The following is a 16,488-nucleotide window of genomic DNA, read 5'->3' on the forward strand; positions in this document are numbered from 1 at the left end:
ATTGTCAAAGCCCTCGACGAAATTGTACATATATATTTTCCCGTTCTTGAATAGCATGCAGAGAAAATGAAGATTTTCAACAGTGCGGTCCTGCCTGTCCAGCCACATGCGATTCCATTTCTCGTCCAACAGCTCCTTGTCCGCTGCCTTGTACTAGTGGATGCTTTTGCAAACCAGGATTTGTGAGAGGTCCTGAAGGAAGATGCATTTTACCAACAACCTGCCCTATCAGTAAGTTTTCAATAAATTGAACCTTAATATCAGGAATCTTAATTAATATTTAAATCTATAAATCCATTGTAAAATGGATCGAAATGTAAACTTTAATAACTTCATTGTGTGCGTCTCCCGATATCTTTATATTGATTTAGATGTTAAGAAACTAGTCTTCTGCTGGAAATTTAGTACAAAATAATGGAACTATGGGTACTTTAAGAAAAATTAAAAGTATCTATCTCTTTACCTTTATATTATTATTTCCTCTTTAATGAATGAACTTTTGGAATCTGGAATTTCTAAAATAAGAAGTTTATAGTGAAAAATGTAAAGAAAAGAAATTTATATAAAGAAATAAAATAAATATCCTCGCCTAATTTCCAACTTTTTCGTATATTATAATACGACGTATGGTGGCAATTGCATCTCAAAATTTAGAATGTAAATTACAAAAGTTGTGTAAACTTTTGTAAAAATTACATTAGTTGTGAATCAATATAAATATGCTTCCCATCCTGGAAAATGGATATACATAAAAGAGATGAGAAAAAAAATCAATGTCTGTCTGTAGAATATATTTTGATTTCTAAACATCTACACTTATTATATTTCAAAGAGGACTAATGTCTTCACTCTGTTTAAAATTCTGTTAACTTTCCAAATGGAAAAAGTTTTACTTTGAAACATATACAAAATGATTGATAACAACAAAACCTACGGTAGCTAAGTGATTTTTTTTTTACTTGAAGTATGCGGGAAAGATGAAGAATTCAAGGAATGTGGAACTGCTTGTCCCCTAACTTGCGCAAATCGCACCCAACTTGGTGGTTGTCCAAACGTGTGTGTTAGAGGTTGCTTCTGCAGACCAGGTTTTGTGAGAGGTCCAAATGGAAAGTGTGTTTTGCCTCAAACATGCCCAGTAGGTAAGTTGAACTTCTTACAGTTATCTAGAATAGTATGAAATAGTTCCCAAATAATTTGTCTTGTTGAAAAATGTCATGATATTTTAATGATTATGATGATGTCGTGTTCGCGTTACCAAGGAAAGGGGGGGGGGGGTGCAGTAGCTTCTGAGGATAAAGTACCCTGAGCACCCGAGGGCAGAAGTCTGACTTCTAGTTCAAATGAAGATGACATTGACTTACTCGCTTGCACAATACCTTTTTACAGAGGAGGGAGGGACTCTTTCACACACCTCACAGATAGAACATAGGATAAAGAACAATCATGCCCGAACCAGGACTCGAACCCCAGACGCCCAAATCACGGGATATTTTAATAAGAGTATCATTTAAAATTGAAGATGACATTTTCAATAATAGTGTTAAGAGGAGAAGTTTGATCCTCTTGTTGTGTTTTCTACTATAAAAGAATTGCTAGAAAATATTAAGAACATTTTTTTTTTTTTTTTTTTTGAGCAGTGTGCAATCAAAATGAAGAGTTTAAAGAGTGTGGTCCTGCTTGCCCGATAACATGCGATACTTTAACACATGCAAATATGCCGTGCTCTCTGCCTTGCACCAAAGGATGTTTTTGCAAGCCTGGATTTGTGAGGGGCCCTGACGGAAAATGTATTTTACCAGCTTTTTGCCCAGTAGGTAAGTTTTTAAAAAATGCGTATGTACATTTAAAAATTATACCAGAGAACCCAAAAATAGATGAAATTAAATGTTAAGAATAAATAAAATGATTTCAACACAACTACACAGCTTTATATTATTTTTTCTGTGACTTCTTTGCATAATTCCTTACTTTATTTTTGAAATCGATTTCTAAATATGCTTTATTAAAATTTGGTATCTATCAACTTATAAAAAAGTAACATTATCCTAAATAATCAAACAATTTCGGGGGAAGCGCATCAATCAGCTGGGTATGACAAATATTTCAATGCAAAAAATATGAGTTAATTGCCCGGTTAACAGATTAAGAATGAATGACTTAACCTGTCAAGTGTAAAATTAACATATTTCATTTTAAATTCAGTTATAAAGCAATTGATTACGATACATATGTTAATATAGATAATTAAAAGCTTCATCTGTTTTCTTGGAATGCCATATACATTTTTTTAAAAATTTTAATTAAATTTCATTTTGATTTCAATGACATATGTAATGAAAGAAAGAAATTAGTACATCCTAATAATTATCTTGAAACTTTTATTAATCCTTTATTGGTCATATTCTTAATTATAAATATCTCGTACAAGTGCAACTATCAAAAGAGTTAATTTGTGACTTTCAATACATTATAACATGTTTGATGTAATATATTTATGTAATGATATTTTAAATCTAATTTAAACTTAATTAATTTCCTATTTTTTAGCTCAATTCAGCACATATCAACTTCATTCTAAAATATTCTCTTATTTCGTGATCCCATTCCACTTTTTCTATTTAATTAATTCAGCACGAGTTCTGAAGTTGCCGAATCGGCTAAAAGCCGACAAGTTCCCACATTCCGAGTGAGGGGGTAAAAACTGTCCAGCCAAGCACATTCCTTTTAAAAACTCCCTATGATTCCCTTGCCTGTGATCGACGCATGTTGGAAATCCCTAAATGTCACAGTATATATTCACAGGGATAAAATTTTCATTAGCTTTTCCTTATTTCATTTTATGTCATTCCGTGTTGTGCTCGTCGCTTCTGCTTGTTCATAAATCATGCCTCCCGGAATGGAAATAAAAAGAAGTTAAAAATTCAAAGTGTCTTTTCTGTCTTTGACCACGACCTTGCTTTGAATATATATAGATAAAGAAACTTGTATACGTCCAATGAAAAAATTTCAGCACCATAATTTTTAGATCCGTCTTAAATAGTGCTAAATTGTCAGTCTTAAAGAGCAAGATCTCATAGATTCCGTTAAGATGTATTGAAATGCTTAAAGAAGTATTTTGTATCTTTCATTAATATGTAAGTAATGGCCTCTTAATTCCTTTTATTTTTTCTCGACAGTCTGTAGTGAAAATGAAGAATATAAAGAATGCGGTTCTGCATGTCCGGTTACATGCTCTAACATCACGGAACAACGTTCATGTCCATTACCATGCAGAAAAGGTTGCTTTTGCAAGGAAGGATTTGTCCAAGATCCAACAGGAAAATGCGTCTTACCTCAATCGTGTCCAGTTGGTAAGACTGTAATGTATTTAATTTGTTAAAAATGTAATGAATTAAATGTATTTGGCTATTCTCTATAATTGTAAACATTTTCATTTTCCACACCTACATATAGTGATAGCATCCGAACTTCGACAGAATATTATAATGTAAGGAGAACCCATGTTATAAAAAAGCATGAATTAAAAAAACTTGCATTTTTATAAGAATCGTGTTAGAATTTAAAGTATAATATTTAAAAAAGGAATTATTATTTTGTGAGATTTTATTTGCATGAGTTTCTTTCCTTTGATGATTTTTTTTTCTAATTTAATATTACCTTGGCTGATCACAATCTACATCCATGTAACCTATGGGCAAATTCGAATTCGACATATCGTTCGGATATCTATTTCTCGATGTAGCTTCATAAAAGTTTTGAATGCCTAGAATTCAAGTATTTCACTTTGGTCATATTTGGATCTTGCTGCTGAATTTGTTGAATGATATTTAACGATCCCTTTATTGATAGATGTACAGGCTGTCTGTGATTAAACGAATTTATTTTAAAGCTGTCTATAAACGAAACTATTATTCAAAAAGTTATAAAATTTTGTGTATGACGTAATGAAAGGATGAGAATTTGATTGAACGAATAAAAACGTTAGTTCAAAATTTCTCCGCCAATTTTTAATGATTTACACATTACAATTGGTTCTTTATTTAGATTTCAGCAAATTTTTATCCATAAATCACTCTAATATATAACTCATACTCATTAAATTACACAATCTTTGAAATGAACTCTAGACTTTAATTAAAACGCTTAAAACCCCTATTGGTCACCCCTTCGTCATCATCTGCCATTAAGCAAACTCGAGCTCACTTCTCTCAACGTTAGCTTACAAAAAACGCAGTCATTTTCGCAGTTAACGCAAGTGAAACTAAATATTTATTATTAATGTAAAAGAAACGAATTATTATTTTTCCTAACGAAATTTAATTTCAAATACACGAACGATAGCGGGACACAAGGTTGTCCTTGTGTCCATGTGGAGATGATACGAAGTGTCGCTCGATAATTGCGCTCGATCGAAAATTTATTCAATAACTGACTTTCTACTATAATAATTAAACGAAAGAACAATAAAAAATGCAAATTTTTGTCCACGTTATACAGTAGCTGCTATAAAGCCTAGATACTTTTGTGGAGATTTTGTTTTCAATGTGCTCGTTATTGCTAATCATAATGTCGTTACATTTATCCGATCGAATTTTATTTGCTAAATTGCTTTACCAAACGATAATTTCGCAATAATTTCTCTACGATAATATCAGGCTTTGAGAAAGAGATGCGAAAAGGTCCATTGACTGTTAAAATTCTTGGGTTATGGATAGACAAATTTGAAGAAACGGATTCTTTTAATGTTCGTTCTGGAAGAGGAAAGAAACCTGTTTCCTTAGAAGCAATAAAGTTGCATTTCAGATGGGAGAGGACAAAGCTTCCAAAGCAAAAGTTAATACCAATATCCGTCGTTTGGCAGAAGAATTGGATTTGAACCGTTCATCTGTCCAGAAGATCATGTGGAATTATCCATAAGACCTTCAACTTGTGCAAAGGTTGTTTTCACGTGATTTCGACGTCGGTTCGCACTTCAGTTTCGTGCTCGCTTTGAGGTTAATTCAGAATGCTTATAGAATATCATCTAGACAGACGAAGTACGCCTTCATTTGTACGGTTCAGTGAATGCTCACATCCACCGAATTCGGGAACTAGAAAATTCGCATTCAGTCTTATAAATTCTATTGCAGTAACCAAAAATAACTTAGTGTGAGTTTACTGTATCATGCACAATTATTATGCAAAATGGAGCTCATCCACAAGTTTGCATTTGTATGAATTAAGGATATCCTCAAAAATCATTTCACAGGATAAGGTGTAATAAGTCGTCATTTTCATGATATATGACCTCTCTGAACTCAAATCATGTGACCTTTGTGTTTGGAGGCATTTCAAACATCTACTAAGTCGTGATAATCCAAGAGCCTTACCTGATTTTAAAAACAGTAATTCATGACATATTCAAAGCATTTCCCAGAACACACTGCGGTCAGCTGTGGAACATTCTCAACAGCGATAACAGATGGTAGCTCAATACGATGTCCGTCATATTGAACAAATTTTGTAGTGAAAAAAAAATTGTATACACTATTGTTAATGTATGATAAACGTGTCATTCATTAAAAAAGCTCTCTGGTTGCGAAGTTTTGAATTATTTTTTATTCGTTCGAACAAATTTCTGTTTCTTAATTAATTTTCTGAATAATAGTTTCGTCTGTAGACAACTTTGAAATAGGACTGTTTAATACCCTATGTAATAGAAGAGCACCCATTCTTTTCTATAGTTGGAGCATTGCTGCTCTCTGTAATGGTAATATAGTTTATTTTAAAGTATCAAAAATAGAAAAAGAGATTTGAAAATTCTTAATACTGTGATGATCTAATTCAATTTGAGAGTACCAAGATCTCATATATTGTTAGCATGAGCTAATATTCCTGAACAACGGTTTCAGTTATTTGCTGAATCCACGTCTTGAGAGACACTTGCTGTCATCAAAGTTAGAGCAGATGAAATATTATTAGTCTTGTAATACCCTATTATGTAAGATGTCCTTCGATATCCTGAATGTCACAAAATATCATGAAGATATTGTAACAATGCTGTTGAATATTTTGTGCTAATAATGTAGGATGTTCATTTTATTTTGGTCTCTCAGAAACAATTTTAAATAGCATATTATATCAGAATACGTTTGCTTACTTTTCCATTTCAGTATGCAAGCCAAATGAGGAGTTTAAAGAATGTGGCCCTTCATGTCAAACCACTTGCGACAACCTCGGCGTCCCAGCTGGTCCTTGTCCACTCATATGCGAGAAAGGTTGCTTCTGCAAGCAAGGATTCGTAAGGGACAAAAATGGGAACTGTGTTCTACCCAGTTTGTGTCCCGTTGGTAAGCAGAATTAATTTTTAAATTAATATAAGCTTCGATGTTATATTTAGCAGGAAAATATAGTTATTTTATTACTTTAATAATGTCTTTGCCAGAAACACTTTATTGGAAATGTTTCACTGTAATTTTGTTTTAATATTTCTCTTAAGTTATGAAATGTCTTCGAATTATCAAAATGTTAAAATCAATGCTTTCGTATCTAAGTTTAGAAATGTAAGCGCACGCACGCGCGCGCACACACACACACACCATTCAGTAACCTATCATAACAAAAAATGAATGCGTTTACCTGTGCTATGGTTCATCTGAACTGGACTAAAACTTTTTTCCCACTTATTTCAAAGCATGTTTAAAAAGAGCGAAAATAATTGTAAATAATTTTTGTAAGGTGGGACTTAATTTTTCATTTATTTAGCAAAAAAAAAAAAAAAGATGCAAAGTAGTATAACAATTAGTTTCTGAAAAATGTAATAAGCACTCCGGTTTTCGTTTTCTTTTCCTTGTTGTTGCTGTTTTTGTAGTTCTTCAAGAAAAAATTCTCAGCATAATTATACTTTACAGCATGGTAAAGGTTCAGAAAACTTCCTTTTCAGCCATACTTATTCGATTTGAGTCGTTTATTTCATTTCTGCTGAGTCAGAAAAGGATATATTTCACAATTTGAAATTGTAATTTGAGTAAATATTTTGACATTAAATTCCTTAAACTCTGTAATCTTTTGTAATTTTTATTATTAAAATACACTGTCTTCTGAAATATTTAATGTATTACATGATTAACATTAAGAATTTTTTTAAATCGAATCAAGTACTCTCAACTTCTGCAAATAAAAAATGGTTGTATGTGTGTGTGTGTTTCCTTCTTTTCTCTCAAAATATCTGCCTTCTGAAAACATTGTAGATATAACTTAAAAATTAGGTCAATAACTGATGTGTATCAACCACGTCATCTTACAGTGAATACCTGATACTTTCTATACGGAATAGTATTTGGTAAAATAAATACTGACTGGAAATAATGAGTGACATAAAGAAAATAAAAGAAAAAAATTCTTTATAATATTGATGTGAATGATGTAATATCCGAAAACTTGATTTCATAAAATATTTACTTACAGTGTGTGGCATCAATGAAGAATTTAAAGAGTGCGGTTCAGCCTGTCCTTCCAATTGCACCAATCGCTTTCAATCATTAATCTGCCCAGCTGTATGCGTGAGAGGTTGCTTTTGTAGAGATGGCTTTTTCAGAGATCCTAGTGGAAAATGTGTACGTCCTGACCAATGCCCTGTAGGTAAGCACTACATTTGGTAATTTTCATCATTTAATGACTCTTCTGTGTAGTAAAATGACAAATAATAATAATAACAATTTTACAGTTACTTTCTGAAGATTTATTTTCTGATGACAAATTGGTGAAAATTGCTCTCGGTTTAATCAACAACTAACTAATGAATTAATATCATAATTACATCGGATATAAATATTTGTCACGAAATATTCTCCTTGCTTTAAAATGTTATTTTTTTATTATAAATAATGAAGTTATTTCATAAAATATGTATAACTTAGTTGCGAATCTTTAAAATTTGTATTATAAGATTTTTTTTATATATGTGCATTAAATACTAATGCCCAAAATAATTGAATGTGGCATGTTAACACCATAATAGAAAACGTAGGAAACATTACGAATATATTCAAAATATTTTCCAAAATATTCCAATATAATCCAAAATATTTTCAAATAATTGGTTATTTTTTAAATAGAACTTTGTAATTGGAAATATATGATATTACTCAATATTTAAGGACTATTTTCCAGTTTTTTTTTTTTTTTTTTGAAGAATCTGTGTGAATATGTGTATAAAATGAAATAAACAATAAAACAAATAAAACAAACCACGAAAATGAAATAAAACAAAGTTTAAAAAACTGAAAATAAATCAAAGTAAAAAAAAAAGGGAGGCGAAAAGAACTAAACGAGGGAAATAAAAAGGGGATATATATATATAACACAGACATTATACACTGATTTCATCCACTGAAGATTGATTAAGGCCTTTTGAATGATTTATTTTACCTTTATATCTCCATTTGTTATGATTATATGCATACTTTTTTGCTAATATTTTTAAAATAGTTTGTGGAGAAAATGAAATATTTCAAAAATGTGGTCCGTCCTGTCAACGTTCCTGCGACAATCTTCTTCAGTCTCTTGGTGCTTGTGCCCTAAAATGCGTTAAAGGATGCTTCTGTAAACCTGGTTATATTCGAAATAGAGAAGGAAAATGCATTTTGCCTGTTCTCTGTCCAATTGGTAAGAAAAAAATCGTATTATAACATCATACAAAAAACTCATGTTTTGAAGAGATTTTAATAGACAATCTGCTTTATTTATTCGAACTGATTTACAAAGGCTCGTTTCTGGAGGAAATGCCTTTTTACAAATTTTTGTTTACCTTGACTTTTTTTGTGTTTATAAATATGGATTTTTTGCTTTATGTGCTTGAGTTTTGAATTTTTTACACCTGTGTATTCTTAAAGGTATTCTTGTGTATTCTTAATACACTAACGTAATATTTTGAAAATTGACGGTTATATCATATATTTGATTAATAGAATCAAATTTTGATTCCCTACAAATAGAGCCACCAAGTAATGAGTATGAGAAAAAAATAATGCAAATATTTATAATGATGCATCATAGATGAAAGAATGATGAAAAATATTTAAAGTAAAGATAATTTCTTCTCTTTATTTCACTTATAAAAGAATGTTGTTAAAAACTGCTTTTAAAAAATATTTCGAATGCTTTCTAAAACCTCGATGTCTACTATAATTATCAACAGTTATTTGATTTTATTCTTAATGATGTGTTTCAGAGTGAGTCCTGTATAATTTTACTATAAATAAAAGTAATCGTATATATGGCTCTATATGTATGTTTCCCATTTCCTTTTAAATAACCGTACCGAATTCAACCAAATTTTGCATAATTATTTAAAACAAAGAAAGAATACTGTCAACTTTCTAAAGTGCAAAAGTTAATTAAATATTAAATTAATAAAAAAATAATCAACTTTGACGTTTTTCCTCAGTAGTTTTTGGTCACAAGAAGTATTTTTTTCACCACTATAACATTCAAAATTTTACCAATTCAATGATATGAATTTCCTTTCTATGCAATTTTTCTTCGATTTTTAATAATTCATAAAAATTTAATAAATAATTGAATATATACAGACGATTTTGAAATAAAGAAACTTGCAGATATTCTGTTGCTTGACAACAATGATGCTTCGAACCACTCTACCACTCTACTTTTATTTTTGACAATTTTAATTTCATTTTTTTAAATATTCTTTGCTACTTTTTTTGATGCTGTTGTTGCTGGTTGGTTTTATTGGTTAGTTAGAATTCTATACTTTACTTATTAAAAATAAAATTATAAACGATCGAAACAATCCAGGTATTATAATATTTTATACAGTTCTTGCATTAAAAATAAATTATTTTAAACGCGTTTGTATAGAGATGGCATTCCGACGGGCGTCCCTCATACGGAGCATAATTAAAATTTTTCTCACAAATATCGAAATAAAAGCAACATTTTAATAACGCTTTTGTGACAATTAATTGCAATGTGAGTTTTCTTTTTCAAAAAAAACATGAAAATTTCATTGTGAGTAAATCTGGGTATTTCTCTGGGTATTCACGACTAAAAGAATAGAAATGACAAGTAATTAGAATACACAGATTGGAAAGCTTACAAAACTATATTATAACCACAATGGATAGAAAGAAATTACACAGAATAAGTGCCATTATTTGAAACAATTCGATATAAATGAATATGAAGATTTTATATACTCAGATAATACTCATCAAAGCTAAATGAATATAGATGAGAAGGAAGCGATAGAGATCCAATAAGCTAATAAAGTTAAAATGAGAAACAGAATCACAACAAACATTAAAAATAAATGCTGCTTGCTTAATCGCAGAATAGATTATATTTGACATTTAAAAGCAATGCCACTTAAAACCTACAGAAATTTTTTTGCATCTTATAATCTGGAAATAAATAATTTGTGATTATATTCTTTCTTTCGATATTAAAATATCCAAATGTGAGTAATAAAATTGCAATAAGTATTACTGCATTAGATTACAATTTGTAATTTCATATTTGTCCTTTTATATTATGATAATCTAATAATAACTTGTTACAGTTTGTGAAGAAAACGAAGAGTTTAAAGAATGTGGAACTGCCTGTCCAGCAACGTGTACCAATCCAAATCAACCACGAGACTGCCCAAAAAGTTGTATGAAAGGGTGCTTCTGCAAAGATGGGTTTGTCAGAGACTCAGCTGGGAAATGCGTGCATCCACAGTTTTGTCCAATCGGTAAGTATAGAAATCATATACCAGATCTCTGTTTCAGAATGAACAATTTTGTTACATATAGTTAGGGTTTGGCGACATTTAGCTAACAAAAAATATCTCCTCTTGCAAATGATCTATCTGTTATCATATAGTTATATCGACTTATTACTTGATATACAATTTTATAATAGATTATTATGAAGTAAAGTAAGATTGGAAAGCCCTGTCACTCCCTTTCTGTCTGTGTTAGTATATTACTAAGAAATCAAATACAGTAACATGGACAAAGACATGCAACAGTACAACAGATGAACAGATAGCAAAATTGGTACACTACAATTGATGAAACTCTCTTGGAAATGCAATAGAATATAATTCTCAGCACTAATATAATTTGCAACTTCTTCACAGTACGTTTGTTGATGTTGTAGTCTGGTATCCGTAAATCATTGGCTTTTAAATCCTCCGTAGAAAGGTCGAGTAACAGCTGAAAGCCTATTGTCTGATATTATTGCATCATTTGTAATGATAAGAACATTCTTAAACTATGTATTTATTTTTAAACAAAATTTATGTTTCTGTTGGAACGAAACAAGACCGCGTTCATTACAAGGAGAAAGTATTAAATCGTCAAAAAATTCAAATCCCAGATTTTTTCGGTCTGTCTGTGAATGCAGTAGTTCATAAGGCTTATGCAATTTTTCACTTTCAGCTGGACATATGAAATTTTGAACGTAATCTTTGAATAAAGTTTGTAAATTTGTGTCAACTTTTGAATGAAATACATTCAGAAGAAGTCTAGCTGGCTGGCTGTTCGTACATAATTGAACACGAAAATTACAAAATGTAAAGACCTAGATGGATAAAATTTTGAACTCTGTTTCAGCATCTTAAGTGAGCATCTTTACCAAATTTTAAATCAAACCCTCAAAAAAGGGGCTCTCTGTTTGTTTACACTTTTACTTGATTATAAACGTGATAATTAAAAAACGCAACGACTTAAATAAATTTGATATATAAACTTTTCACTAAAACTGTAACTTCTATCAAATTTTAGCTTTAATAAGTGGAAAAGAAGAGCCCCAAATGTATATTACGTTTTCTTTACTATGCTATGAAGCGCATAGAATTTATGTGAGGAATTCTAAATAAAAAACTGAGTGCTCGTGGCGTTCATGGCTTTGCCACACGTGCACAATGTAATAGGAGGAGATAACATCTATTTCCAAGAAGATTTGAGGAAGACCACTTCTGCAGGTTTGACTCAGGAACCCCCATTTAATATAAAATGATTGCTAGTATCATATAAAAAAATCAGTGCTGATCTGGGTAATGAATGAAAAAATATTTACCAATAAAGCTTTTACTTTTTCAAAAGTCATTTTGTAAGATTTTCAAAATTCGTTAAAAGGAACTATATTCAAAAGATTTAAATGCATTTTTCTATTTTCTCCAAAAGAGTACTGTGTTTTTTCTTCCAGTATGCAATGAAAATGAAGTATTTAAAGAATGTGGAACAGCTTGTCCTCATACATGTGACGATTTAGGTAAACCCACAGCTGTCTGTACACTTCCATGTGTTAAAGGATGCTTCTGTAAACCTGGTTACATAAAAAATAGAGAAGGCAAATGTATACTTCCGAATTTTTGCCCAGTCGGTAAGTTTCATTAATAAGTATTGATATTTATTTTCTTTTTTTCTGTAATCATATTGTCATAACATCAATATTTATTTTCATTTTAATAATTTTAAAGATCGTAAAATAATATAAATAATGTTTCGAAGCATTATTAAAAGTTTCCGTTAAAAACTTCATTAACTCATTAAAACTCATTTTTTTCGTTTAAGTTTCAGTGCTTCACCCCCATTGGTATACACAACAATGATTACAATATATGAGAATAAAGCTTATAAAAATGGCACAAATAGAGAAGAAAATGACAGCAAAATTTTAAAAAATATGGAATAATGAAATAGAAATCTATTAAGACTTAACATAGCTGAAAATGAGAAACATAATGATACCATATCTTATTCAAACATTAAATACAGTTTACTTGTTCACAAAATAGATGGTATTTCAGCTTCAAAAATGATGCAGTTTAAAAATTGCTATAATATTTTGAAGCTATAATATTGCGTATCTTTAAAATTTTCTATATATTTTTTTGTTTTGTTTTAGTACTAAATAAAATGTTCGTTTCGATATTAAAATATCCAAATTTGAGTAATAAAATTACAATAACATTGGATTTCAATTTGTAATTTCCTATTTCTATTCATTTATTTTATAATAATCAAGTAGTAATTTGTTACAGTTTGTGGAGAAAACGAGGAGTTCAAAGAGTGTGGAACTGCTTGTCCAGCAACATGTACCAACCCAAATCAACCTCGAGACTGTCCAAAAACTTGTGTGAAAGGTTGCTTCTGCAGAGATGGATTTGTCAGAGACTCGACAGGAAAATGTGTGCTACTTCAGTTTTGCCCAGTCAGTAAGTACTGAATTTCATTTCTCAGTCAGCTGTTTTCATAATGAACAATATTGTTATAGACAGTTAAAGGTCTTTCGACATTAAGCGTAGAAAAAGCATATGTTCTAGCAAATTACCTAACTGTTATCATTTGGTAATATCGATGATAGATTGATACAATCATTACTGATGTGGCTATATTTACATTTAATTTCTAATTTTATCGTGCTTATTAATTAAACTGTAAATATTAGCAGTTATTATCACACCATAAAGTTCCTTTTCTCATTTGTATCTGACTTTTCATTTGAAAGTTTTTTCCTTGTTTCTCTTCAAGATTTCTGAGAATTCTTCATCCATTATTTTTGTCTTTCACACACATACATTTCTTGGTAAACAATCCGAAAGATAACTAATGCCCTGAATATAAAAAAGAATGCATTTCAAACTTACCTTTCAGGTATAAATCAATATTTCCAACCTTAAATAAAGTACTTATAATGCAGCTTTGGTTTGCAATGTTTTGTTAGTTGATTGGTACATCTGTGACAGCTAAATATGAAGTGGTACATAGTTTATTTGGACTAGATAAGAGATTTGTGAAAAGATAGCGGTGGCCTAAAACTGCCATTAGAAACTCGAGCTTAAGTTATATAATGTTTAGTTATATTAACGTTATCCCTTGTAGCAAAAAGGGGAAGTCTATTTTGGGACTAACCTTAATGTATTGAATCACGATCAGTTGATGAGGTGGTCATCTTTGCTGGTACCCCTCTTTCTAAGCTTTTCCATTAAGCCAAAGGGTAGATCATTGACTTACGACGTCATCAGACACGCTTTTATGACAGATCTTTAGTTCTATAGAATTTCAAAACCGAAGCCTTATGGTCTTGAAGTTGAGACCTTGCCATTTAGTAGGCCACTGCAGCCCCATTTTGCTGTGGAAGGCTGTAATATTGTAAGAAAAAAATAGATAATGCTTATATTTAAGGTATAATTTTGTATTCATTATATTCTATAATCCTTTGATTTCAAGAATTATTCGACCATGTTTCCATGTAATTTTAATTCATAATATATTATAATAATTAATGTGGTGGGAATGTGTTACTAACACATATCTATAAAAACTTTTGAGAGAGAAATTTTAAAATCAGTATACATTCACTTTGCATATTCAAGATATTTTATTTATAGATATAGATGCTCTTTTTTGTATAACTAAGATTATTAAAACTTTCAGCCTCAATATTAAAATGATTCTAATAATTCTTTTGAAAACTGCATTGCACAAAATAAACTACACAACAAAAATTAAAAATTAAAAACAACGAAAAGATTATTGGTTTACTTTATTTCATTTGAGAGTTCAGAATATATAAAACATGAAGGCATTACCTAGATGTTTTTGTAACTATACAATAGAAATAAAAAAAAATAAAAAAAAACATGTCGTAATTTTTCAAAAGTATTTATTTTCTAAGGTTTTTCTATTATAAATTGCCAAAAAAATTGTAGTCAAAAGACTTAAAGACCTTTTTATACTTTCTCCAAAGAGGTACTATGTTAGTCGCTTTTTTTTTTCAGTATGCCCGAAAAATGAAGTATTTCAAGAATGTGGTACAGCCTGCCAGGACACATGTGACGATTTACATAAACATACAACTATTTGTGCACTCAAATGTATCAAAGGATGCTTCTGTAAACCTGGGTATGTTAGAAATAGAGAAGGCAACTGTATACTCCCGAATTTCTGTCCAATCGGTAAGGTTCATTAACAAAATTCTAAATTTATTCTCCTTTATATAATATTTTTTAAATTAAATTTATATTATTTTTTATATTTTTTAATGATTATCAGGAAGATACGATTCATTATTAGCAGTTTCCCTTGAAAATTGATTTCGTTTCTTACATTTCTGTTGTAATATTATAGACAGATTATTCGACTAATTTTAAAAATGTCTAAATGTCTTATAATAAGATCCCCTCATAATCGAAGCTCCACATGAGGGAAATATAAAATATTTGTTGTTCTCACATAAATGTCAAATTTAAGTATTTCTCGATTTAAAAGGATGAAAAATATATAAGGGGCTAATAAATAACTTGATCTATTTGGAGACATCAGCAAGTAAAAGTAATAAATGGAATGAAACCAAAATACAAATTTCAAAGGAAGAATCGTAATAAAAAATAGTATCAAAAATCATTGTTGGGGGAGATTTCTGAGCTGTCCAGGCGAAAACATTGAAAACAAGAACGAATGGACAAAAAATAGATTATGCAAAATTTCTTTAATATTCGAGTGATAAAAATTCACACACAGATGACATGTAGTGTGAAATTCACAGGAAATATTCTTTTATTAATCAGCATTAGGGCTACATTTTCAATATGCAGAATTTTTTTCTTTGAGGTATTTATTACATAGGCCTCGTTTTTGTGTAATTCAACCCCAAGCTTTCCACAATCTACGTATGAAATTTGGCTTTATTACGTTTATTATATTTAACTGTAGAGGCCTCCAAACAGAAAAAGTTATTTTATGATCATGTTGTTTCTAAGATGTTGGCAAATATCAAAACTCAACTGATCAGAAAGAGCTTCGTCGTTTTTTATCGTTATCGTTTACAAACCAAGTATCGTTATGTGTTTGGCAAGTTGGAACAATGTTCGCTGAAAAATGATAACTTCTTCATAAGAGGAGAGATTTTTCAATCAAACTATGACATTTAAACAATTCTCGTAGTCTAATATTTGATGTCGCAGTATATCGATGTAGAGAATATTTTTAAAAAGGTATAACTTTAAGACAGACAACTTAAAGAGTTAAAAACTATTTTAAAATAAGCTTAACTTTAAATTATTTTATATTTACATAAAGTATATAACCTAAGGAGATTTACATTTTTCTGGAAATAAAATTTTACTCCGTTCTTCAACTTAGAGATAAAAGGAATTTGGTAGGAAAACTTTTTATAGTATGCATACTGTACTGTAATCATTTATGACAAAATAAATGTAAAGTTTTCCTCGAAGAAAAGTGAGTTTTTTTTCTCGTATATAGAAATAACAGATTTGATCATAATACTTTTGTTTAGTAATGTCCAACGACTTAATGCTAGCTTTCTGCCTCGATTAGGAGCAAAGATGATGGCGTTAATAAAGAACCATTCTGTCTGATAGGCAGCTATTCTTCGCGACAAATCCCGTAAATATCTTCCTGCGAGGAAGAAGATTTTTGCTGATGCCAGCATTCTATCTTTTTAATAGTGTTACTGGAGACATTGCGTTGCCAG

General features: G+C 30.3%; 1 protein-coding gene and 1 long non-coding RNA gene across 3 annotated transcripts in view; one reads left to right on the forward strand and one right to left on the reverse strand.

Moving 5' to 3' along the window:
* Positions 1 to 16,488, forward strand: part of LOC129960638 (zonadhesin-like) — a 164,517-nt gene that overhangs the window by 117,591 nt on the left and 30,438 nt on the right. The window contains exons 17-27 of the mRNA XM_056074187.1: positions 55 to 231; positions 966 to 1,139; positions 1,638 to 1,814; positions 3,177 to 3,350; positions 6,153 to 6,329; positions 7,447 to 7,620; positions 8,470 to 8,646; positions 10,562 to 10,735; positions 12,196 to 12,372; positions 13,034 to 13,207; positions 14,774 to 14,950. Of these exons, the coding sequence (XP_055930162.1) occupies positions 55 to 231; positions 966 to 1,139; positions 1,638 to 1,814; positions 3,177 to 3,350; positions 6,153 to 6,329; positions 7,447 to 7,620; positions 8,470 to 8,646; positions 10,562 to 10,735; positions 12,196 to 12,372; positions 13,034 to 13,207; positions 14,774 to 14,950 (1,932 nt within the window). The remainder of the gene's footprint in view (positions 1 to 54; positions 232 to 965; positions 1,140 to 1,637; positions 1,815 to 3,176; positions 3,351 to 6,152; positions 6,330 to 7,446; positions 7,621 to 8,469; positions 8,647 to 10,561; positions 10,736 to 12,195; positions 12,373 to 13,033; positions 13,208 to 14,773; positions 14,951 to 16,488) is intronic.
* The window catches only part of LOC129960639 (uncharacterized), a 63,343-nt gene that overhangs the window by 8,479 nt on the left and 38,376 nt on the right, over positions 1 to 16,488 (reverse strand). For both annotated transcript variants that reach the window (XR_008783645.1, XR_008783644.1), the window contains exon 3: positions 7,445 to 7,614. This is a non-coding gene — a long non-coding RNA (uncharacterized LOC129960639). The remainder of the gene's footprint in view (positions 1 to 7,444; positions 7,615 to 16,488) is intronic.

Source organism: Argiope bruennichi, chromosome X2 (genome assembly GCF_947563725.1).
Source record: "Argiope bruennichi chromosome X2, qqArgBrue1.1, whole genome shotgun sequence".
In the NCBI taxonomy this organism is placed as follows: domain Eukaryota; kingdom Metazoa; phylum Arthropoda; class Arachnida; order Araneae; family Araneidae; genus Argiope; species Argiope bruennichi.